We start from the raw sequence: 24,543 nt of genomic DNA on the forward strand, positions 1-24,543 counted from the left end.
CTTGTGCTGCACTGAGCATGTGCGAGATCTGCAAGGCTGAAATCCAGGAAGTCATACAGTCTGGCTTCATGATGCCCACACTTAAGATGGCCCCAGTCAATTTCTATTTTATAAAGTGTCTAAATGCTGTAACAACCTAACAAAACGGACCTTAGTTTACAGACTAACTTTACTAGAATACATTAAGCTTGTGTATTACAGGGGTATTTATATTTAAAAAGTGAAATTGTGGCCGGAACTCCGCTTTAAGAGGCCTGGGCTTGGAAGAGAGCATTTGCCCTTTAAACAAATGCCCCCTTCTATGACACTGCAGGGGGAGAGGGGAGCCTTCACTGCAGCATTTTTATTGGACAGCTTGTTCCTATGGTGCTTTACCATTGTTTCAAGGCTCCAAGCTGTCCATTGAGCTCAGTGCCTCTGAAAAGAAGTGAGAGGCACTGTGAGCTCATCCTCTGAGTCTGCTGCAAACAGTGTGTGCCAGTTTGTATTTAAACTGGTCATGCTGTATGTAGCTTCTGACAGGCTGTGCATTGAGCCCTGTATCTCCGGAACCATAGGTAGCAGGAGCCCCACATTTCTGTCTCTGTGACCCCAGGTCGCCGAGCTATGACCCTTCAAGTCAAGTCAAAGCGGGACTTTGAGTTTATATATATATAAAAAAAAAAAAAGAACACATTTCAGGGAGTGGAAACTGCATCTATTTTTGCAACATTAATACACTTATCACAGCGTTTAACTAATGTCTGGAACGTTTCTGCATAGAAAAATGTGTCATTATGCCTGAACCATCCTAGGACAGCCTGCTTCACTTCCTCTTCAATGCTGAAATGCTGACTTCCGAAGAACTCTTTTAGGGGTCCAAACGGATGGAAATCACTTGGAGCAAGGTCTGGGCTGTAGGGGGGATGCGGCAATACCTCCCAGCAGAGTTGCTTTACTGTGCACGTAGTGCAGTGAGCAGTATGTGCTTGACCTGGAGAAACACCTTTAGAGATCAAACTAGGCCATTTTTTCCACAAGTGCGTATGCACATCACTCAGAACATGACAGGGTAGAAAATCCAAATAAACACGATTGTCCCAGAAAATACTTGCCATAACTTTACCTGCAGAGACAATTTTTCAAAGCGTTTGTGGGTAGTGGTGCGTCTACATGCTTTTACGGCTTTGATGCTCGTTTTGATCCTGGAGTGAAATGATGTGTCAAGGATTCGTCATGTAATGATGTGACCCACAACATCCTGTCAAAACACTCCTTCAATGCAGTGCAACTGTCGAAAGTGGAAAGGTATCTTGGCACGAGCGTGTGCTAGCTTTTCGAAAATGTGAATGTTCATGAATGATTGTGTTCAACGTTCCCACAGAAAGATTCCTATTAGTAATGGGACACACTTAACATTTACTACTGCATGTATTACCCAGGGCCGGATTCCTGACAAGGCCACCGAGGCCAGGCCTTGGGGGGGGGGGCAGTGGGTGCAGGGGCGGTGCCTCTTCGTGTAGTACATTTTTAAAATTACACAATTAATTGTTCAATAAATTGTGTCATTTTAAAAACGTACTACACCAAGAGGCTCTGTATTGTCTCCAATCTCTCCATCTATGCCCGGTTTTTTGAGCGGCCCTTACCACTGACCCACACTGTATGAAGTGAAGTACCTATTAGGATCTGCGTACACTGGGATACCTTGGAAGGAAGGAACCCCCCTATTTTAGGTGATCAACCCCTCCACCATATTCTGAAATGCTGCTTACCTTACAGCAGTAAGGTAAGAAGGTAGTACACCTACGGGTGTTACTCACGCCGAAGAGCCACCGATCATGGAAGTCACAGTGTCACCTGTCATTGTTACAGAGCACCTGTACACTGCACTCTGCACTTTGGATCCAGAAGAATTTTCTCTTTCTGAGATTCGTCAGCACTAACAGCACCTTTGTTATTTTATTATAGACTTTATTTAATTTTATGATCATTACACTCACCGATTTTAATACCTTTGCTTAATATTTATTCACCTGAGTCACTTGTTACAGCACGAAAGCACTTTATTGTTCATTTGCATATTCTTTGCTCAGTTTATCTGAGATTTTATTCAGCAATTATTCATATTTACTTTTGCTGCTATTCACCATATACAGGTTTATATATGATTTAGTGTGGGAGCGCAACACCATCTTTTGATTTTTCAGCTCAGTAGATTGCTTTTAGAAAGGTCTGGATTCTTTCCTAGGTGTACATAATATAACTGGGTACTGACATGTATAGGTAAAGCTAATCCAGGGAATATCTGATTTCCTCTCAAGGGATCAGGAAGGAATTGGATCATGCTTTGCTAGAGTTTTTCGCCTTCATCTGGATCAACTATGTGTATGTGTATAGGATTGTGAATATGGGATTGTTTTTTTTTTTTTTTGGGTTAAACTAGATGTACTTGTGTCTTTTTTCAACCTGACTAACTATGTAACTACGTAATCACAAACAGAGACCAGTAGCTCTCAGCACAGAAACCTCAGCCAGCATGGACACTGTGGATCTTAGGGCCAGATTCAGGTAGAAGTGCGGCGGCGTAACGTATCGTAGATACGTTACACCGCCGCAAGTTTTCATCGCAAGTGCCTGATTCACAAAGCACTTGCGATGAAAACTGCGGCCTCCGGCGTAAGCCTGCGTAATTTAAATGGGCGTGTGCCATTTAAATTAGGCGCGCTCCCACGCCGGACCTACTGCGCATGCTCCGTTTCGTAACTCCCGTCGTGCTTTGCGTGAAGTGACGTCATTTTTTCGAACGGCGACGCGCGTAGCATAATTCCGTATTCCCGGACGGCTTACGCAAACGACGTGAATTTTTAAATTTCGATGCGGGAACGACGGCCATACTTTATACAGCAATACGTTTGCTGTGTAAAGTTAAGGCACCAAAAACGACGACTAACTTTGTGACGGGAAACTAGACTAGCGGCGACGTAGCGAACGCGAAAATCCATCGTGGATCGGCGTAACTCCTAATTTGCATACCCGACGCTGGTTTACGACGCAAACTCCCCCCTGCGGCGGCCGCTTACTGCATCCTAAGATCCGACAGTGTAAAACAATTACACCTGTCGGATCTTAGGGATATCTATGCGTAACTGATTCTATAAATCAGTTGCATAGATACTCTGAGAGATACGACGGAGTATCTGAGATACGACGGAGTATCTGAGATACGACGGAGTATCTGAGATACTCCGTCGTATCTCCGCTGTGAATCTGGCCCTTAAGGCCCACTCTCCTTGCTGCCATACATATGGATTATGCGGTCGTAAGAGGTTAAAATACATATTGGGACTGCTGGTCTCTTTTTCAGTAAGCTATGTTTGAAAAAGTAGCGCAGTTCATATATAAACCTTTCTTAAAACCCTATAAAATGCATTGTGCATCATTTTGGTATTCTTTATTTAATGTATGTTCTTATTGCTTGTTTCTTTGCTCATTCACTCTTCTTTGTTTACCAGGTTACGCTGCCTATTTCATTGCAGCTTGTGTGCTGAACTTTAACCGCGCCGTGGCACTGGTGGTTATAACATGTGTTGTACTTTTCTTTCTCGCTTATGATCTTGTGGTGAAGTTTTATGGCAAGACAATCAAAAATTTTCTAAAACCAGTTGGAACATTCTTAAGCAAATTCAAAAAATGGATTAAGTGGTAAGTTACAAAGAGGCGAAGAATCCTGCCTAGATACAAACTTGGAGTAAGAACAGTTTGCAGTTAAAACTTCCATTTGTTACATTGCAGATTAAACTTCTCATACAGTTCACAAATGTAAACACAGTCAAGAAAAAGGAAAGGTAGATAGCGCAAAAAAAAAAAAAAAACACACTACTTAAATTAAGTGTAGATATGAATATGAGTTAAACACAACATGAGTCAGTGCAAACAAAGTGTAAATATATATATAAGGTTAATACCCCTCTCAAGAGATACTAACAAATAACACACAAAATAATAATAAAAAAATAATTAAATTAGTGTCCAAAACGTGATACTGTTGTAATGTCCAATTTATATGGTGACAACCAAAAATGTAATCAAGTGAAGAGAAGAATCCACCACCGATTTATTGTGAGTTGAATGGACGTAACTGTTCCTCACAGTCGCACCAAAAGTGGTACGTAAACACCCTTACCAGAAGTGTTGGATCCCCTGTTAGATGAGGTCATACAGGCATCAATATCCACCCTGACGGGTAATAAGAGATCCCAGCGGTAGTACGTAGCTCCTCTCCCAACGAATCCTTCCTCGGCTCCGGGCTCGGAGTGTCCCATCCAGATAGGAACCCTCAGGCAGATGATTCACCTTGTGCCAAACGGTCAGCTCCTAGGCCAGAAGATGACATTGAAGGCGAATATAAAATACTTGATGCAGCAGCTGACCTCAGGCCCCTTGTAGTGTTTCCCGGACATGGTACATGAAGGCAGATCCCCGGGCTGTGTGCGGGGGAGATCAGGACTCAGAGCCCTGGCATCACTGTCTCCACCTGGCTCCCTCCTGGGCTCTGAGTCCAGATCTCCCTCGCACACAGCTCGGGGATCTGCCTTCATGTACCATGTCCGGGAAACACTACAAGGGGCCTGAGGTCAGCTGCTGCATCAAGTATTTTATATTCGCCTTCAATGTCATCTTCTGGCCTAGGAGCTGACCGTTTGGCACAAGGTGAATCATCTGCCTGAGGGTTCCTATCTGGATGGGACACTCCGAGCCCGGAGCCGAGGAAGGATTCGTTGGGAGAGGAGCTACGTACTACCGCTGGGATCTCTTATTACCCGTCAGGGTGGATATGACCTCATCTAACAGGGGGTCCAACACTTCTGGTAAGGGTGTTTACTTACCACTTTTGGTGCGACTGTGAGGAACAGTTACGTCCATTCAACTCACAATAAATCGGTGGTGGATTCTTCTCTTCACTTGATTACATTTTTGGTTGTCACCATATAAATTGGACATTACAACAGTATCACGTTTTGGACACTAATTTAATTAATTTTTTATTATTATTTTGCGTGTTATTTGTTAGTATCTCTTGAGAGGGGTATTAACCTTATATATATATTTACACTTTGTTTGCACTGACTCATGTTGTGTTTAACTCATATTCATACCTACACTTAATTTAAGTTGTGTGTTGTTTTTTAGCGCTACCTTCCTTTCCTTTTTCTTGATTCTGTTTACATGAGTATCACATGTTTTTTAGGTGTGCAGCTTTTCTTTTAAAATTCAATTTTTATTCATCAAGTTTTTTCTTAGCGCAGTATATTTCCTTGTTTTATTAAATATAAACATAGAGCTTATATATATTGATGTCCAGTTGCGGCTCATCCAACCACTCCTGGGTTATTAGATAACAAATATAGTAGGGAAAATATTTATTATTAGAATCTGTATGGACTTTAATGGACATGTATGGACAACAATACAAAAGTCTAAAAAAAGTTTCTGTTATTACAACAAACAAACAAAAAATACACACAATATTGTGCCAATTTAAAGGCACTAAAAACGCTCTCAATTTAATGGATAATTACATAGTGACACCAAAATGCTGATACTCATGGTCTATTACAAAGAATATCCATATCGTCTTGACATCTTTCTCAGGAGTACGTTAGAAAACAATCTTATCTATAAAGAGACAATAACGGTTATAATGGTGAACGAAGTACAGTACAATGTAAATAGTTGATACAGTTGTAATAAAAAGTATGTGAACTCTTTTTGAAATAAACAGCTGACACGTTTCACATTGAACTTCAATGCTTAGTCTTAGCTATGACTAAGCATTGAAGTTCAATGTGAAACGCGTCAGCTGTTTATTTTCCACTGTATGCTGTTTTTTTGTAGTGCATTTCTTTTTACCCAATAAAGGGCACGTCTTTTTTAGACTTATTGGAGTGCGGCTGTCCATATACATTCTTTCTCTTTGCATGCTTCGTGCATTACCAGCACCCGTTGGTTCTTGAGTGGACATTGATTACCGTAGGTGTGCTCACCTGGAGCGGCAGTCTCTCCTATCTAGAAATAGAACATGTTTTATTTTTTTCCAATGGAAAAAATCCAATCGGAAATTCCGATCGTCTGTGTGGAACTCCGACCGAGAAAAAACACGCATGCTCAGAATCAAGTCGACACATGCTCGGGAGCATTGAACTCTCGGCTCGTCATAGTGTTTTACGTCACTGCATTTTGGGCGGTCGGAATTTGGTCTGACAGTGTGTATGCAAGACAGCTTGAACGGAATTCCGACGAAAAATTCCATCGGATTTTATCCCATCGAAAATTCCGATCCTGTGTACAGGGCATAAGAATACACATTACACAGATAATTGGAGCTGGCAAGTCATACATCACAGTTATGCATCATAATACAATATTTACATACATACTAGTATCGGTATCGGGATCGATACCAAGCATTTGCCCGAGTACTTGTACTCGGGCAAATGCTCCCAATGCTTCACTCGATACTTGTACAGTCAGCGGTGATCAGTGCGTGGGGAAGTTACAAGCACGGATCACCGCTGTATAGATTTAAAAGTAATTTCTCTGCTTCTCTCTTCATCCCCCCCCCCGCGGGTTTCAGCTGCTTTAAAATCAGCAGTGATCAGTGCTTGTAACTCCCCCACACACGATCAACGCTGACTGTCCCGTCACCTCCTCCAGCCCCCCTCCGTTTTGCTGCAGTCTCTCTCCCTCTATGTCCCCCTCTGTGTTTCCTTCTCCCTCCATGTCCCCCTCTGTGTTTCCTTCTCCTCCGTGTCCCCTATGTGTTTCCTTCTCCCCGTGTCCCCCTTTGTGTTTCTCTCTCCCTCCGTACTCCTCCTCCACCCCCTGGAACTGTCAGGATGGAGAGCGGAGGTAGGAGCCGGTAAATCCGGCCCCTTACTGTTCCGAATGGACAGAGTCAGTGATTACTGACTCTGTCCATTAACATAACTGAAACATCGTAAACTGTGTTAACAATGTTTCAGTTTATGAATGAAGAGAAGCGGCTGTCTTCTGTCCATTCATTTTCAGCGCAGCTGAGGCTGCTGAGAAAGGGACTGGGAAATCTGTGTCCCTAGTCCCTTTCCCTGTCTCAGAGGGGAGATGTCAAAGGTCTGTTAAGACCCCTGATATCTCACCAAAGCCCCCCCAACAGGGCTGATTAAAAAAAAAGCAAGGTGGATGGTGGAATCATCCTCACTGGGACCTTCTATTCTGACAGCGGGGTTGTTTACTTTTAGAATACACTGATCAGTGTCTGCGGCCATTGATTGGAAAACATTTTCCAACATTCCTGTTTGACAGAAGCTGTACTAGCAATTGACTTTTGTGGCCATATATGGATCGAAATTCAACCAGTCCCTGCTGAACTGGAAAAATGTTGATCTATTCTATGAGCTGCCAACACTATGCTGGTTTTATTTTGTGACTGTGTATCCAGTTCCTTCCAATATCCTTCCAATATACTAGAGATTAGAAGAGGTGAAAAGTTTGGGGCAAATTTAAGCTGTAATTCTGTTTATCTGTGCTGGTGTGGAGCTCGAGAGTGACCAAAGCTCATCAAAAAATGCCCTTCACCCTACCTCATGGGTGTCTTCTCACCTGCTCCACTGGACCCCACTATGCTATAGGAGAGCAAATGCGCTTTATGAAAAGCGCCTTTGAGAAAGCCAGTTAGGCACGATGCATCATTCAGGTGGTGACGTCATCATGATGTGGGTTAGTCAGTCAGAACAGCTTACTGAGGAGAAACAGGAAGTGAGAAATTCAGACAAAGAAAACAGAGAAAAAAAACATTTAGAAGGGAAATCAAAGGAAAAGGTAAGTGAACCAACAATGCACTAGCTTAAAGGATCATATTTAGAAAATAAAAAACAAACCTTTACAACCCCTTCAAATGCATTGATTTGCTGCCATGTGATTGGGTGATTAGCAATTTGTGTTACAAAGCAATTTAACAGGTATACCTAATAAAGTGGCCGGTATAGCTTCTTAGCAAAAATTGATATGTTGCCATCTTACTTAAAGGGGTTGTAAAGGTTCATTTTTTACTTTCTAAATAGGTTTCTTTAAGCTAGTGCATTGTTGGTTCACTTACTTTTTCCTTCGATTTCCCTTCTAAATGTTATATTTTCTTTGTTTTCTTTATCTGAATTTCTCACTTCCTGTTCCTCCTCAGTAAGTTGTTCAGTAAGCTGTTCTGGCTGACTAACCACTGCTCGGAGGATGGTGGAAAGCTTTCTGAGGAGAAACTGGAAGTGAGAAATTCAGACAAAGAAAAAAAACATTTAGAAGGGAAATCGAAGGAAAAGGTAAGTGAACCAACAATGCACTAGCTTAAAGGAACCTATTTAGAAAATAAAACACTAACCTTTACAACCCATTTAACCATAAAAAATGCCTCATTTATTTTATTTTAAATAAAAATTATGAATTACCCTCTCCTTGTTTTTCCATTACTGACTCTAATTTAGAATCTTTTTAGAAATAAATATAAAAATTAATGCATGTCCAGATAACATTTCATTCACTTGGTGTCACTTTTAATGTGCGTTTATATTTTTAGGGTATTTGCTGCATTGGTCCTAATCGGTCTTATTCTTTGGTTGGCATTGGACACAGCTAAAAATCCGACACATCTTATATCATTTGGCGGTGTCTGCATGTTTGTTTGTTTTCTATTCCTTATGTCTAAACACCACCGTGCCGTAAGTGGATCAATTTTTAAACGTATAAATGCAACAAAGACCAAATCACTTTTTTTTATTTCTTTTTTTATTATTTTTATTGTCTAAGACCAAATCACTTTGATAAGCTCCCCTGTTATATAATACTATGTGAAATGTGAATACAGTATAGTTAAGTCTGTGAAATTGTTTATTTTTAAAAAAGTACATATGCACTATTTAGTTGTGAGTGTGCTATTAAACATGTAAATTATACTTCATAGATAAGGTATAGGTAATTTCAGTCCATTCCTGATATTCTCGGAGCTTTAGGATTCTCATATTGACTGGGCTTTTTATTGGAGCACCAATTGGGTTCACAAAATGCTTCAGGCAAGCAATGTGATCAATAAGGCCTGGTGACAGTGTTTTAGAATACCCATCTCCATCCTCCCGACTTTGTTTTCTACAAGGTATTAAAGTAAACCATTGGAGCAGAAAGATGAGATATTTCTCTCCTGTCCTACATTAATGACACATCAGACGAGAAAGGTAACAGTGCCACCTGAGAATACAGGCTTCCCCCGCTTTAAGTACACTCACTTTACGTACAATTGCGAGTACGGACATACCCGCGAGTGTACGTAAAGTGGCTTGCAAGTACAGACATTCTGTTGACAGGTACTCTGATGGGATGGTGACAGATACTTTGATGGGCTAGTGCAGGGCCGGCCCTATGATGGGACCGGGTGGTACCATGGGTACCAGGCGGCCCTTTTAGGGGGGCAGCATTCTGCCGACCGCCAGACAGCCCACTCTGCTGCCTGTGAGGACACTCCCAGCCAGAGGGGAGCAGTCTGCGAGTGAGAAAGGCAGGCGCCGCTCCCTCTGAGGAACCTGTTGTGCCCAGAATGGTTGCCCCGTCGGAATCTGTTGCCCCCTGTCTCTCGGCTCCGATCGGAACTCCGCCTCTCCAGCCCTCTGCATTGCCGCTCCCTCCTACTCTACCCACAAATTTTTATGATCCTAATACCGCCCCGTCCCCGGTACAATGTTATTACTCATTATGGCAGATTGGATAGCAGCGTTTGCCCTGGGAGACAGTCTGTGTACAGGATATATCTAGGCCTATGTGGTTCAGATGACTTTGACTATTTTCCTCTCTTGTCTGTCCTGAAGAAGCCTCACGGTGAAACGCGTAGACACACAGGGGACATTTTTCATACCTGACATCTTGTATGGTTTTCTTTTTAATGTTGTTTTATGTAACTACTTTGTAATAAAATTATATATTTTTTTGCTTTTCCTGTCTGTGTTGCCTGTAAAGTCTGACCATTGGTTGCTTTCCTTAAGCACTTTTGTCTTTATCACATGAATAGAGCCATGACAGGTCCTCTTTATACATGTATAGAGCCATGACAGGTCCTCTTTATACATGTATAGAGCCATAACTTGATTTTTTTGGGGGGGGCAGCATTTCATTCTTGGTCCCAGGCAGCAGAATGTCTTGGGCCTGCACTGGGGTAGTGACAGGTACTCTTTATTGCTAGGGGCAATTAGTGTGATTTGGTGCACACTGTGGGGCAGTAGCGAGCTGTTACCGCAAACTCCTCCTCACACACTCGTGTATGAGGAGGAAAACCCGGTAACTACTTGTTACCACGGCTTGTTTGCATTCCGTGACCGGCTTTTTTTGTCAAAGCTTAATTTTTTTTTCTTTTTGTCAAAGCTTAATTGAACACGCTGAAATTAGAAGCCGATTGGCTATCATGCACAGCTGCAAAAGATTTTGCACTCTCCAGTTTTAGTAAATCAACCCTTATGACACTTTAGCAAACCTATAATTCTCAGTGAGCGAAGTGCCATTTTCTATATAGTAAATGTGTGTGTGTGTGTGTGTATATATATATATATATATATATATATATATATATACACACACACATGTAATATATACTGTATATTGGGGAAGGGTGAGCCCGTGCCTCTGTGTGATATGGGAGTTTACGCCAGGATTTCCTGCTGTGTGTGGGGTTTATGTTAGTGACAGAGTTGGAGGACAGTGCCCCACCCACCCAAGAAAGTCAGTGTGTGAAGGGAGCCGTGAGAGTTGCTGGTATGCACCATACTGTCCAGGTCAGGACAGACTAAGGTCTGAGCTGGAGAGGGAGTCCAGGAGGGATAAAGCAGCTAGGGAGTTGCAAAAGTAAAAAGGCAGAGCTGAATTACAGCATCTGTGTACGAACACTGGGACGTGTTTGATGGTCAGGAGGACCATAGGGTACTGCTCGGAGCAGTAGAGCTTCCACAAGAGAGCCACGAATATGAGTGTTATGTTTGTTGCATTGATTATGAGAACCCCCTGTGTGGGAAGATATACAGTACCTGTATGAACCTTTGGGCGTTTATTTAAATAAAAATGGGCAGGAAAACCCTGAGAATATATCGGGCGTGAGTAAACTCACTTTTTTGGCACTACCATTGAGCTAAGAAACCCCAACATGTCACTATATATATATATATATATATATATATATATACACAAACAATATATAGTAACGTTCTCAAAGTGGATCTCCAGGCTTTTTCAAGGTGCCAAATGTGGCAGCAGAGGGGGGTAGGGGGCAAATAAGCGTAGCGTCCCCTTTTGCATGGAGTTCCACTTTAAATAGAGAATGAATAAATATGCTTTTTGTATTATATTTTTGGATCTTTGAAGGAGCAGAGTTTACATAAAATGCTTATGATTTCAGTCAAATATTGGTTGATCTGTAAAAAATTTTAACCTGACATAATTTTCTTTCATGTCTCAGTTTATCCTGTTGCTGGATCTTAGCTGACACTTATTTGAAAGATTAACAGAAAAAAACACTATTAACTACATAATTTACTAGTACATCAGAAAGGTTTACTATCCAAAGTGTTCTATGTTTCCTAGGTGTCGTGGCGAGCGGTATCCTGGGGGTTGGGACTTGAATTTGTTTTGGGTATCTTTATCATTCGCACCGATCCGGGGTACCAAGCCTTCAAGTTTCTTGGTAACCAAATTCAGGTAATATTATTTTTATTACAGTATAGTCCTCAGTCATCATATTTCATTTTTATTTTTTGTTGAATGTATATTTTCTTTAACTGGTTCATTTCTTGAACTAACATACAATTTGTCTTTTGCAGACTTTTCTGAATTATACAACAGCTGGGTCAGGATTCGTTTTTGGAACAACACTGATAAATGAAGTTTTTGCTTTTCAGGTTTGTAATGACGAAATAAGAGCCCAGTTCTAGGTGTTAGTGAATAGTTTGGCATGCAGGCTCAATCCCAATACACAATAAAAAAAAGTTTTTAAGCTGGTAAATAAACTTGTTTGGATCATTTGTGCATATGTGGGTATGCATGTGGAATCAGGACAGTAAGAACATGGAGAAAACAATGATAATTAGTTGAAATGACCCTAAACAGACACTTACTATTTCTTTCAAGAGTAGATATGAGGATGAAATGAAAATAGGTAGAATTGGGTAATTATCATACCATGTCTATAGCCACATTTAGATCCATAAATCTCAACACAATGACATGATATGCTTTGCAGAGGGTATTTTGATTTAAAGGAAAATTCCACCTTTTGCAAAAAAATATCATATGCACCAATGTGAATTGATTTAATTTTTATTTATTTTTTTGCATTTGAACCTGGAAGCATTGCACCCAGAAACATTAGATCATGGGTGCAATGTTCTGGCTCCTACAGACTCTCCCTCCAGCTTAGATCCCTACCATATTACGAAACTTCAGTTATGAGGCTAGATTAAGTATTAATAGACTACAAGTGCTGTGACATCAGCACCCTCATTCTCTATTGAGATCTCTGGGGCAGTGGCAGAAGGTGCCTTGTAATTTTTCCATAACTCTGTGAATTATTGATGCGGCTGTTGGGCAGATTGACCATTTAAGTGTGGGGGCTGTGACCATGACCGATCTTGTTGCACCCCAGATGTGGGTATAACATTAAACATGGTCCAAAAGGTGGAGTTAGCTTTTAAAGTAGAAGTTCATCCTAAAACTAACTAACTCTAAATCTACTGGCAGCCACATTTTAAGACTAATCTATCTAACCCTGTAAAGCAACAATCGTTATACATACCTTTCCTGCAACCGATCCAGTCCAGTCTCCAGATGCTGTGTGGAAGAGACAGCCGACAAGGACTGTGAAATGCCTAGGAAGTGATGTCACCCATAGACTTACTATGGGGCTTCCATTGTTGGCTGCCTCTCTTGCACCCGCCTCCACAGAGAAGTTGACAGCTCAGCATGGGACCGAATCGGCTGCAGAAAAGGTATGTATAGCGATTTTTGCTTTACAGGGCTAGATAGATTAGTCTGAGGCCTCGTACACACGACTGAGGAACTCGTCGGAAAAGACACATCGTTTTCCTCGATGAGTTCCTTGTTAGGCTTGTCGAGGAACTCGACAAGCTTGCTTTGGGTACACACGGTCAAGACAAAATCTCCTCGTTCTCAAACGCGGTGACGTACAACACATACAATGGCAGGGGAAGTTCGATAACACTGGCACAACCCTTGGGGCTGCTTTTGCTAATCTCATGTTACTGCGTGTTAAGTACAAGTTTGGTAGGAGACGATTTGCACTTTTCAGTCTGTTACAGCGTGAAAAATGTGTTATCTCCATTACAAACGCTACTTTTACCGAAGGTGCGCTCCCGTCTCATACTTTATTATGAGCATGCGCAGGTTTCTTAGCATACACACGCTCACGTTTCTCGTCGAAAACCAGCCCGACGAGGAACACGACAATGAAATTGAGACTCCTGTCAAGGAAAAAGAGAACTTGTTCACTTTTTTCCTCATCGAGTTCCTCGACAGTTTCCTCAATGAAAAAAGTACACACGACCAGTTTCCTCGGCAAAAAAGCTCTCCCACCAAGTTTTTTGATTGATTCTATCGAGGAAAATGGTTGTGTGTATGAGGCCTTAGAATTTGGTTTTTAGTAGATTTAGCGTTAGTTCCTTTTAGGCTGAACTTCTACTTTAAGAAAGACAGAGGTGTTGATTTACTTAAACGGGCAAGGGAAAAATATGGTGCAGCTCTGCATAGAAACCAATCAGCTTCCAGTTTTTTTTGTCAAAACTTAATTGAACCACCAGAAGTTAGAAGCTGATTGGCTACCATGCACAGCTGCACCAGATTTTGCACTCTCCAGTTTAAGTATATCAACACAAATGAATCTGTCTGGCCTTCGATATCAAATTATTTCCTTCTTTCATAGAGGAGCCACAAAATACATATTTGGAGCAAAAATCCATGTTTTTAGACATATGCAGCTTCACTCAAACTATTAATTTAATAAATCCTGTAGACTTTTATACACAGTTTTGCTTACTGGAAAAAGGAGGGTCTGTCTGCATGTCAGACTACACACAGGTCACAGAGTAACATGCAATAACAATACTGCACAGAGTGGAATTGTGTACCATTTGTAATACACAATCTGCACTTTATGAAACATTGCCATGCCACAAAATGAGTTAAAATATTTAAATGATGTCCTACCAAGGCTATAACAGCCTCATTGTTTGCTATACATTTATTTATACTGAATAACACTGTGGTTTCTCATTTGCAGGCCCTCCCTATTGTGGTCTTTTTCAGCTGTGTCATGTCCATTCTCTACTATATTGGCATAATGCAGTATGCCATACTTAAGGTATGTCTTTTGAAAAAACCTAAATGCTTTGGTACAAGTGAATGGGTTTATTTTAAGCATAATTTGGAGCATTTTCAGTATCTAATTGTCCAACAAATTTACTAGCCTGTCGAGATCTCTTCTTCCCAGACGTAACTTCAATAGTAATTGTTAGCATTAGAACTGCATACAGTATAATCTCTTATCCAACAAACCTTATGAATAGCATTTGCCTAATATTTAGTGTCTGATCAAGTCACTGAGGTTTTTATTTCGTTTAAATTAACGGTCATCTATGTTTACAGATTGCTTGGCTCATGCAAGTTACAATGGGAACAACAGCCACAGAAACGCTGAGTGTAGCTGGCAATATCTTTGTGGGGCAGGTAAAGTAGAAGCAGTGTATTCTGGTCTGATATGTAAATGATTGAATGAGCTCACACTAACTAATGTTTATATTCTTTGTTTGTGTCTCTCTGGTAAGCATTTGCCGAGCTAATGCATATAATAAGGGTTGTACCTTTCATTATTGACATATTTCTTTTGCAATTTTAGACTGAGGCACCATTGCTGATCCGCCCCTATTTGCCAGAAATGACCAAGTCTGAAATCCATGCTGTAATGACTGGGGGCTTTGGGACCATTGCTGGAAGTGTAATGGGTGCCTATATTTCCTTTGGGGTAAGATACTTTCTCACATTTTTTTTTTCATATATAAGTTACCTAAAGTATAACTAAAGGCAAAACTTTCTCTAACTTTTGGATAGAGTGAAGAGGGATTAGAATACCTGTCAGGTTTTTATTTCTGTCTGTACTCCTGTTAGGGAGATTTACCCTCTCTATTTCTCCTGTTTACCATTGTCATTAAAAGTGAAGGCAAAAGAAAATCCTACATTTTGGGTTATCCTATGAACAAGAATAGGGTGGAAAAATTCCAATGGGGACATTAGTTCTAGTGACTCTGGTAACAATCAGGGGTTCCCTCACTTTAAAGAGATTTTCTCACACTTCCTGTTTTGGCTATGGGACAGGAAGTAAAGGGAAATCTCTCCAATAGGACAATGGGGCAAAAAATCTGACAGAGGATATAACCTTCTCCTACTTTAAATATACTTACTTCGTACCTAGACGATGCCCTAAAAGGGCAAGGTGACTATGTTATTGCATGCTTTCCCTTTCTCAATTGCATAAATGTCGAGTTTAAATGATACCCATTGACGGCTAACTAAAGTTATTAAAGATTTAAGCTTGGGGATGCCATATTTCCCATCAGACTTTATACAATTTACAAAAATGCAATACAATATAAATATTTAACAAAAAAATACTGTATTTTCTTGACACATTTGACTAGTAATGGGTGTTGTAATTAGTTTGGATATATCTACGGTATATATACCAACAATGCCAAGCCCTCTGTAAATATGGTACAACATTCCAATATCACACCATGTCATATATCCATTTGTGGTGTGATTTCTAAGGTGTTCTAGGCACAAGAGAGTCATGTCAATTAGTTGTTACAATATCATACATAATAGTTAGTGAAAGATAAAATGTTCCAACAAACACATTTACCCTCTCCTCTATACCTCTTTTGTATTTTGAAGGTAGAAAAGTGTACTTCCAGAAAAGACTGGTGATCACAAATAGAAGGGTGTTAAATCATTTGATGCAATTCACAGAATAAATCTGCTTTTTCAGAAAGGACAGGAGATTTCTATAATTAGGTATAATCCGAAATATGAGTGTACAGTAATATATCTTCAATATTACAATATAACATTTCTGGTAATTCACTTACATATAAAGTCAAGCCCCAGCTAATTACATTACATGGGGGACTGCAGGGAGTTAAACACAGTGGCCCGGATTCAGAAAGAATCGTGTATCTTTAGGCGGGCGTAGCGCATCTCATGCGTAGCGCACTCACCGCCGTAACTTAGTCAGGCGAGTAGCGTATTCAGAAAGAACTTGCGCCTGAAGTTACGGCGGCGTAGCGTATATGGGTCGGCGTAAGCCCGCCTAATTCAAATGATCCAGGCAGTGGGCGTGTTGTATGGAAATTAATCGTGACCCCACGTAAATGACGCGCTTAACGATTGGCGCATGCTCAGTATCAAGTCGAATTTTCTCCCAAAGTTTCGCCGGCTCAATGTTTAGTCGACGTGAACGTAACCTACGCCCATCCCCATTCACGGACGACTTACGCAAACGACGTAAAATACGACGCTGTTCCGACGTTTCCGACATCCATACCTTAACATGACTTACCCCTGCTTTATGAGGGGTAAAGTTACGCCGGACCGTCGCCTTACGTAAACGGCGTAGCTAAATCCGACGGGCGCAAGTACGTTTCTGAATCGGCGTATCTACCTCATTTGCATATTCAACGCGGAAATATACGGAAGCACCCCTAGCGGCCAGCGGAAATATGCACCTAAGATACGACAGCGTAAGAGACGTACGTCAGTTGTATCTTAGACAAATTCTGGCGTATCTGATTCTTTGAATCAGGCGCCGAGATACGACGCCTCACATTCAGACTTACAACGGCGTATCTGGAGATACGCCGTCGTAAATCCTTTCTGAATCCGGGCCAGAATGTGAGTGGTGGAAACATCTTTTCATTGAGGGCTAGCTAGTCAATGAATAACAGAGCATATGATTAGACTTCCATGGGTGCAAAATGCATATAAAGAAACTTTTTTATTTTTTTAAGTTTTTTGGATAGCATAGTAAGTACAGGGGTCTATCATCAAGCAACGTCTATCAGCTGTTGGCCACTTCCAGGAGGAACAATAATTCTATAAGATATAATTGTGCGATATATTACTGTAAATTATTATATTGTACCTATTTGCAGGGATTCCCTGTATTTTCTGAAGGAGCAGACGCATTCTATGAAATGCATTACAGGAATTATCACCCTCTTCTTATTTTTGATGATCAGTGTATTCTGGAAGCACGCCTTTCCTTTCACAGAATATAATAGCTATGTAGATGGGAGGATAAGGGTAGTGTGTATGCAGGGAAATGTTATTCACCAACTAATTGTGTATGATTTTATAACAATTAAATGATTGAAATACTACTGCTTTTATAGAATTAATTATATTATTAAACATTATATCTGTATCAATAGTAACTTAAGAGTGTTTTTTGGATTAATGACTAGGTGATAAGAAGTCCACAATTTGAATATCAAAGGTTTATAGACTCTCATCCTCACTTAAGTAGCATATGCTGTGAGGTCATACTTCTGATCTGTGGCTGCTGGTGGTATATTTGGGGGGTGGCAAATAATGCACTCCCAATCCCCCCCCCCCTCCGTGGCTCGGTCAGTTACACAGCTGTCAGGTCAGGCTCAGTACAGTACTCACACCGGGGACTGTTGCTCCTCTCTGCCCATACACGGCTCTGATCAGCAGCTCCTCCTCCATACAGCTCCGTGGCCACAAAACTCTCCAGCAGCTCCAGAGCCCACTGCCATGCCATTCCTTTTGTGTTATGTAATTTATCAATTATATTTATTATTTTCATATCACCTTGTACAACGTTTAATACTGTCCAGAACAACACTTGTTAATAAGCATTAAAAATGTACTGACTAGCTGGGACACAAGAAACAACAACCACTGATGATGGAATCTGGTGATGGACCCTGAACAAATTGATTACTACCATTTCAGATTGACCCATCCTCACTAATTGCTGCCTCTGTCATGGCCGCCCCTTGTGCTCTCGCTCTCGCCAAATTGGTTTATCCTGAAACAGAAGAATCCAAGTTTAAAGATGAGGAAGGTGTCAAGATAGAAAAAGGGTAAATTTTACTTGTTTAATTCATATTCCTAAAAACCTTTGTATGATTCACAAATATAAACATATCTTTAAGCTACTTCACTAGCATGATAATTGTTAAATTTTTACTAAATTGACATGTGCTGCTCAAGGATACACTGTGTCAGGACAGCAACTGCTTGAAATGCAGACAAGAACAGAGCTCGTCCCAGCTGTAGACAACTGATGGAAAAGCCCTGGAAGCCACACATCTCTGCAAAACTTTATAGGAAAGTGTATGACAGCCTAAGCCCAGGCTCCAACCAGGCCACGCCCCCAATGCATTTCACTATGCCCATTGAGCATAGTCATAGGGATAAGGATCCCATGCAGGGGTGGAAATAAATGCATCATTGGCTGCCATTTATTTAAGAAAAATAGAAAAATAGGTATCAGGTGAACATTAGCCTTATGTACACGGTTGGAATTTCCAAAAACAAATGTTCAATGGGAGCTTGTTGTCGGAAATTCCATCGGAGGCTCCATCGGACATTTGCTGTCTGAATGTCCAACAACAAAAATTTGAGAGCTGGTTCTCAAATTTTCCGACAACAAAATCCGTTCTCGTAATTTCCGATCGTGTGTGAATCCGACGCACAAAATTCCACCCCGGCTCTAAATCAAGTACAAGACGAAAGCACTCGGTCTGGTAAAACTAGAGTTCGTAATGGAGATGGCACATTCGTCATGCTGTAACGGACTGAAAAGCATGAGGCTGAAAAGTCTCTCACTAAACTTCTACTAACACGACCGCGTTCTTGGGGTTCAAAATTTCCGACAACATTTGCGCGACAGTGTGTATGCAAGACAAGTTTGAGCCAACATCCGTCAGAAAGAAATCCACGGTTTTGTTGTCGGAATTTCCGATCGTCTTTACGCTGGATGACACTGCATGAAAACAGCATGAAAAAGGTGATGTGCAAATGCAAAAAGAAAATATATGTCCAAAAAACGCCAAAACATACTGAGGATAAATATGGGCACTAAAAAAACTGTGATGACAAATAATGAAAAAATAATAAAAATGAATGGGCCTAATCCTCAAAAGAGATACGACGGAGTAACTGCTGTTACTCCGTCTTATCCCTGGTCCTAACTATGGAACTGATCCACAGAATCAGTTTCCCATAGTTAGGACGAAGATCCGACATGTGTAATTGAATTACAATGTCGGATCTTAGGATGCAGTACCGCATCCGCCGCTGGGGGCATTTCGCGTCGAAATGCCGCCTCGGGTATGCAAATTAGGACTTACGGAGATCCATTCAGCTTCGTTTTTTCTTCGTAAGTTTTATTTTGCAAACGCAAAATTAGGGCTGCTTTTACAAGGTGTAAACTGTTTACACCTTGTAAAAACAGACCTTTCTTGCTGGCGACGCGATTTTTTTTTAATTTTAAATTTTTTAATTTTTTTAAAAATTTTTAATTTTTTTTTTGGCGCCGTATCTTTTTTTTTACCCGACGCAACTTTATTGTCCCGTCGCAATCCACAAAGCCCGACGTAACGTAATTTCGCGCTATGCACGTCGGGAAAATGACGTCACAAGCATGCGCAGTACGGCCGGCGCGGGAGCGCGCCTCATTTAAATGGGAATCGCCCCCTGGAGAAGAGGAACGCCTTGCGCCGGCCGGATTTAAGTTACACCGCTCAAAATTTCTAGGTAAGTGCTTTGTGGATCGGGCACTTAGGTAGAAATTTTGCGGCGGTGTAACTTAAATAGGAAAAATTACGTTACGCCCGCTGGCTGAGGATTTGGCCCAATATGTGTCCAAAATAGAATAAGCCCAAAAGCAGCTCAAAAACAAAAAAGCAAGAAGGGGAAAGAAAAATGTTCCTAAAAGCATAGGGTATGGAGTCTAAAAAACTTGCATTGATTTTATTATCAAACTTAAAAACAACACCTACACTGGGATAAATTGATTCCTTACATTCCTTCCTAGAGTGCACTCTAATACAATAATATACAGTATTTCACAAAAGTGAGTACACCCCTCATATTTTTGAAAATATTCTTGAAAATATTTTATTATATCTTTTCATGTGACAACCCTGAAGAAATTAAACTTTACTACAGTATAAAATAGTGAGTGTACGGCCTCGTACACACGACCGAGAAACTCGACGTAAAAGAAACATCGTTTTCCTCGATGAGTTCCTTGTCAGGTTTGTCGAGAATCTTGTCAAACTTTCCTTGCATACACACTGTCAAGACAAAATCTTGTCGTTCTCAAACGCGGTGACGTACAACACGTACAACGGCACTATAGAGGGGACGTTCGATTCCACTGGCACAACCCTTTGGGCTGCTTTTGCTAATCTCATGTTACTGCGTGTTAAGTAAAAGTTTGGTAAGAGACGATTTGCGCTTTTCAGTCTGTTACGAATGTGCTATCTCTATTACGAACGCTACTTTCACCGAAGGTGCGCTCCCGTCTCACTCTTTATTCTGAGCATGTGCGGGTTTCTAAGCATACACACGAACGTGTTTCTCGTTGTAAACCAGCCCAACGAGAAACACGACGAGTAAATTGAGTCTCCTGATGAGAAAAAAGAGAACTTGTTCTCTTTTTTTCTCGTCGAGAACCACGACAGTTTTCTCGACAAAAAACATACACACGACCGTTTTCCTCTGCAAAAAAGCCTACAGCTTGTATAACAGTGTAAATTTGCCGTCCCCTCAAAATAACTCAACACACAGCCAATAATGTCTAAACCACTGGCAACAAAAGTGAAAATGTCAAAATTGGGCTCAAAGTGCTATTTTTTGTGGCCACCATTATTTTCCAGCACTGCCTTAACCCTCTTGAGTATGGAGTTCACCAGAGCTTGACAGGTTGCCACTGGAGTCCTCTTCCACTCCTCCATGACAACATCACAGAGCTAGTGGATGTTAGAGACCTTGCACTCCTCCACCTCCCGTTTGGGGATGCCCCACAGACAATGCTGTATCTTGGCCTAGGCCAACAAGGCCCAGGCCTAGGGCAGCACTTTGCAGGGGGGCAGCACGAAAAAAAAGAGTCCCTGGGGCGATCTGGGCCAGGAGGCAAATTAGTCTAGTGCCCCATAAAGCGGCCGCACTACTGCCAGTATAATATTACTGGCAGGGACACCATCGGGGGGGCAGCCCATACACATGAAGGAGGTTAGTGCGGCAGACCCCAACCAATGAGTTGATGTGTGGGAGGGGGGCTTTGCATCGCTTCTAGTTTTGATTGTCCTATCATAACAGTGGACCTCCCACCTGAGTTCTCAGCTAGAGAGAGACAGATGCCATGCCGGGAGGCTAAAAACTGTCAAAAAGTCAGCTGACGGGCTCCATAGCAAAACAGGAAGTCAGAGTAAATCCCTGCAAATTATGGGACTCTACTCACCCGCCCCCCCCCTGCCTTCAGAACTAGTGTCCCCATTGAAAAATTTCAGGGCGGGTCTTAAATGGGGGGGTGGCTCCGACAGGAAAGGGTGGGTCACATTTAAATTAGGGGGTGCATGAGTTTCGTCTGGCCTAGGGCAGCACAAAACTGTAATACACCACTGCCCACAGATGCTCAATAGGGTTTGGATTTGGAGACATGCTTGGCCAGTCCATCACCTTTACCCTCAGCTTCTTTAGCAAGGCAGTCATCTTGGAGGTGTGTTTGGAGTGGCCATTATCATGTTGGATTACTGCACTACGGCCTAGTCTCCGAAGGAAGGAGATCTTGCTCTGCTTCAGTATGTCACAGTACATGTTAGCATTCACGGTTCCCACAATGAACTGTAGATCCCCAGTGCTGGCAGAACTCATGCAGCCCCAGACCATGACACTCCCACCACCGTGCTTGACTGTAGGCAAGACAAACTTGTCTTTGTACTCCTCACCTGGTTGCCGCCACACACACTGGGCACCATCTGAACCAAATACGTTTATCTTGGTCTCATCAGACCACAGGACATGGTTCCAGTAATCTATGTCCTTAGTCTGCTTGTCTTCAGCAAACTGTTTGTGGGCTTTCTTCTGCGTCATTTTTAGAAGAGGCTTCCTTTTGGGACAACAGCCATGCAGACCAATTTAATGCAGTGTGCGGCGTATGGTCTGAGCACTGACAGGCTGACCCCTCCAACCTCTGCAACAATGCTAACAGCAATCATATGTCTATTTCCCAAATACAACCTCTAGATATGAAGCTGAGGATGTGCAACCATGGCAAGGCCTGTTCTGAGTGGAAGCTGTCCTATTTAACCGCTGTATGGTCTTGACCACCATGCTGTACCTCAGTTTCAGAGTCTTGGCAATCTTCTTATAACCTAGGCCATCTTTATGTAGAGCAACAATTCATTTTTTCAGATCCTCAGAGAGTTCTTTGCCATAAGGTGCCATGTTGAACTTCCAGTGACCAGTATGAGAGAATGAGAGCGATAACACCAAATTTAACACACCTGTTCCCCATTCACACCTGAGTCCTTGTAACACTAATGAGTCACATGACACCGGAAAGGGAAAATGGCTAATTGGGCCCAATGTGGACATTTTCACTTAGGGGTTTACTCACTTTTGTTGCCAGCGGTTTGGACAGTAATGGCTGTGTGTTGAGGTATTTTGAGGTGACGGCAAATTTACATGTTATACAAGCTGTACACTCGCTACTTTATATTGTAGCAAAGTGTAATTTCTTCAGTGTTGTCACATGAAAAGATATAATAAAATATTTTCAAAAATGCAAGATACTGTATATGAATAATTATATTACAATTTACAATTACTTGATGCATTATTCATATTTATTCTTGTATCAGACTGTACTCTTGTAGGGAGTCTATTTATCCCAGTTTAGGTGTTTTTAGGTTTGATAATAAAATCAGTGCAAGTTTTTAAAGGACTATTTTGGACTCCATATCCTAAGCTTTTGGAAAGATTTTTTTTTTTTTTTTTTGAATGAGCTACTTTTGGGGCTTATACCCTTTTGGATACATATTCATTTTTATTATTTTTTCATTGTTCACCATCACTTTTTTTATTGTGCCCATATTTATCCTCTGTATGATTTGGCTTTTTTTTTAACATTATATATTTTTTTTTTTACATTTGCACATCAGCTTTTTCAGGCTAATTTTTACCTAATACGGTACCTACTTTTCTTAATTAAACGGCAGCTGATGATGCATTTATTTCCCCCTATGCATGGGATCCTTATTCCCACGACTAAGCTCCATGGGAGGAGTGAAACGGGTTGAGGACATGGCCTGGTTGGAGTCCGGGCTGAGGCTGTCATACACTTTCCTATGGGGTTTTGCAGAGATGTGCAACTTCCAGGACTTTTCCCTTTTCCATTAATTGTTACATTTTGTTGCCAATTTTTTATAGTAAAGTAGCAAACATTATGTAAGAATGAAGATGGCAAAATCTGTGAAGTATCTATTTAGAAAATACAGGCCTATAGGAAGAAGAAAATATCACAGCAAAAGTACAGGCATACCCCACTTTTAAGTACACAACGGGACCAGAGCATTGATGTAAAACGAAAATGTACTTAAAGTGAAGCAATGCCTTTTTTCACTTCTAGGCTGTAGTGGGGGTGCCAGGGGCTTTAGTGGGGGCATCAGGGGAACACTTACATGTAAATAAGCTCATCTGATGCAAGGGGGGCCGCTCCAATCCATCCCCCGGACATACAAAGGACAGTGCTATTGAGAGGCTGGATGGCATTCTGTGGCTGACAGGGAAGCCTGAGGGGATGTGATGTCACCGGAGGTGGGGAGGCAGCCAGGATACAGAAAGAGCACACTGGAACTGGGCAGGCTAAGTGCTCAGAACTTCAGTTCCGTCTAATGCGGGTGCACGGCGCAGAATATTTGTACTTATAAGACACTTTACGTACACTCGCGGGCATGTCCGTACTCGCGAGTGTACGTAAAGTGAGTGTCCGTAAAGCGGGGTATGCCTGTAGATCATTAATCTTCATTACATTACATGCTTCCATTAGGAAATTACTGTTACTGCTATTATCTGTTGTAGTGCCTACAAAATGTAGTGTGTTCATTCCTTAGTGCTTTACAAAAGGAAATGCAATAAGAACACATACTCATATTGTAGAACATAGTGGAAGACAAATGGAGTCATGTGTTGTTTACAATAGATGCGATTTCATGCAGTTTAAAGTTTTTTTAGAACGCAGAAAAACTCCATGTTACTTTAAAATTCCATTCATGTCAATTGAGTTCATTTGCACCACTCAAGCCTCGTACACACGACCGAGTTTCTCGGCAAAAACCAGCAAGAAACTTGCTGGGAGATATTTTTTTGCCGAGGAAACTGGTCGTGTGTACATTTTCGTTG

General features: G+C 41.4%; 1 protein-coding gene across 2 annotated transcripts in view; it reads left to right on the forward strand.

Annotated features, from left to right (window-relative positions):
• The window catches only part of LOC120931542 (sodium/nucleoside cotransporter 2-like), a 58,916-nt gene that overhangs the window by 19,087 nt on the left and 15,286 nt on the right, over nt 1-24,543 (forward strand). For both annotated transcript variants that reach the window (XM_040343095.1, XM_040343096.1), the window contains 8 exons: nt 3,495-3,684; nt 8,585-8,726; nt 11,623-11,736; nt 11,859-11,936; nt 14,330-14,410; nt 14,695-14,775; nt 14,945-15,070; nt 18,082-18,212. In XM_040343095.1, coding sequence (XP_040199029.1) covers nt 3,495-3,684; nt 8,585-8,726; nt 11,623-11,736; nt 11,859-11,936; nt 14,330-14,410; nt 14,695-14,775; nt 14,945-15,070; nt 18,082-18,212 — 943 coding nt within the window. The remainder of the gene's footprint in view (nt 1-3,494; nt 3,685-8,584; nt 8,727-11,622; nt 11,737-11,858; nt 11,937-14,329; nt 14,411-14,694; nt 14,776-14,944; nt 15,071-18,081; nt 18,213-24,543) is intronic.

Source organism: Rana temporaria, chromosome 3 (genome assembly GCF_905171775.1).
Source record: "Rana temporaria chromosome 3, aRanTem1.1, whole genome shotgun sequence".
Taxonomy (NCBI): Eukaryota; Metazoa; Chordata; class Amphibia; order Anura; family Ranidae; genus Rana; species Rana temporaria.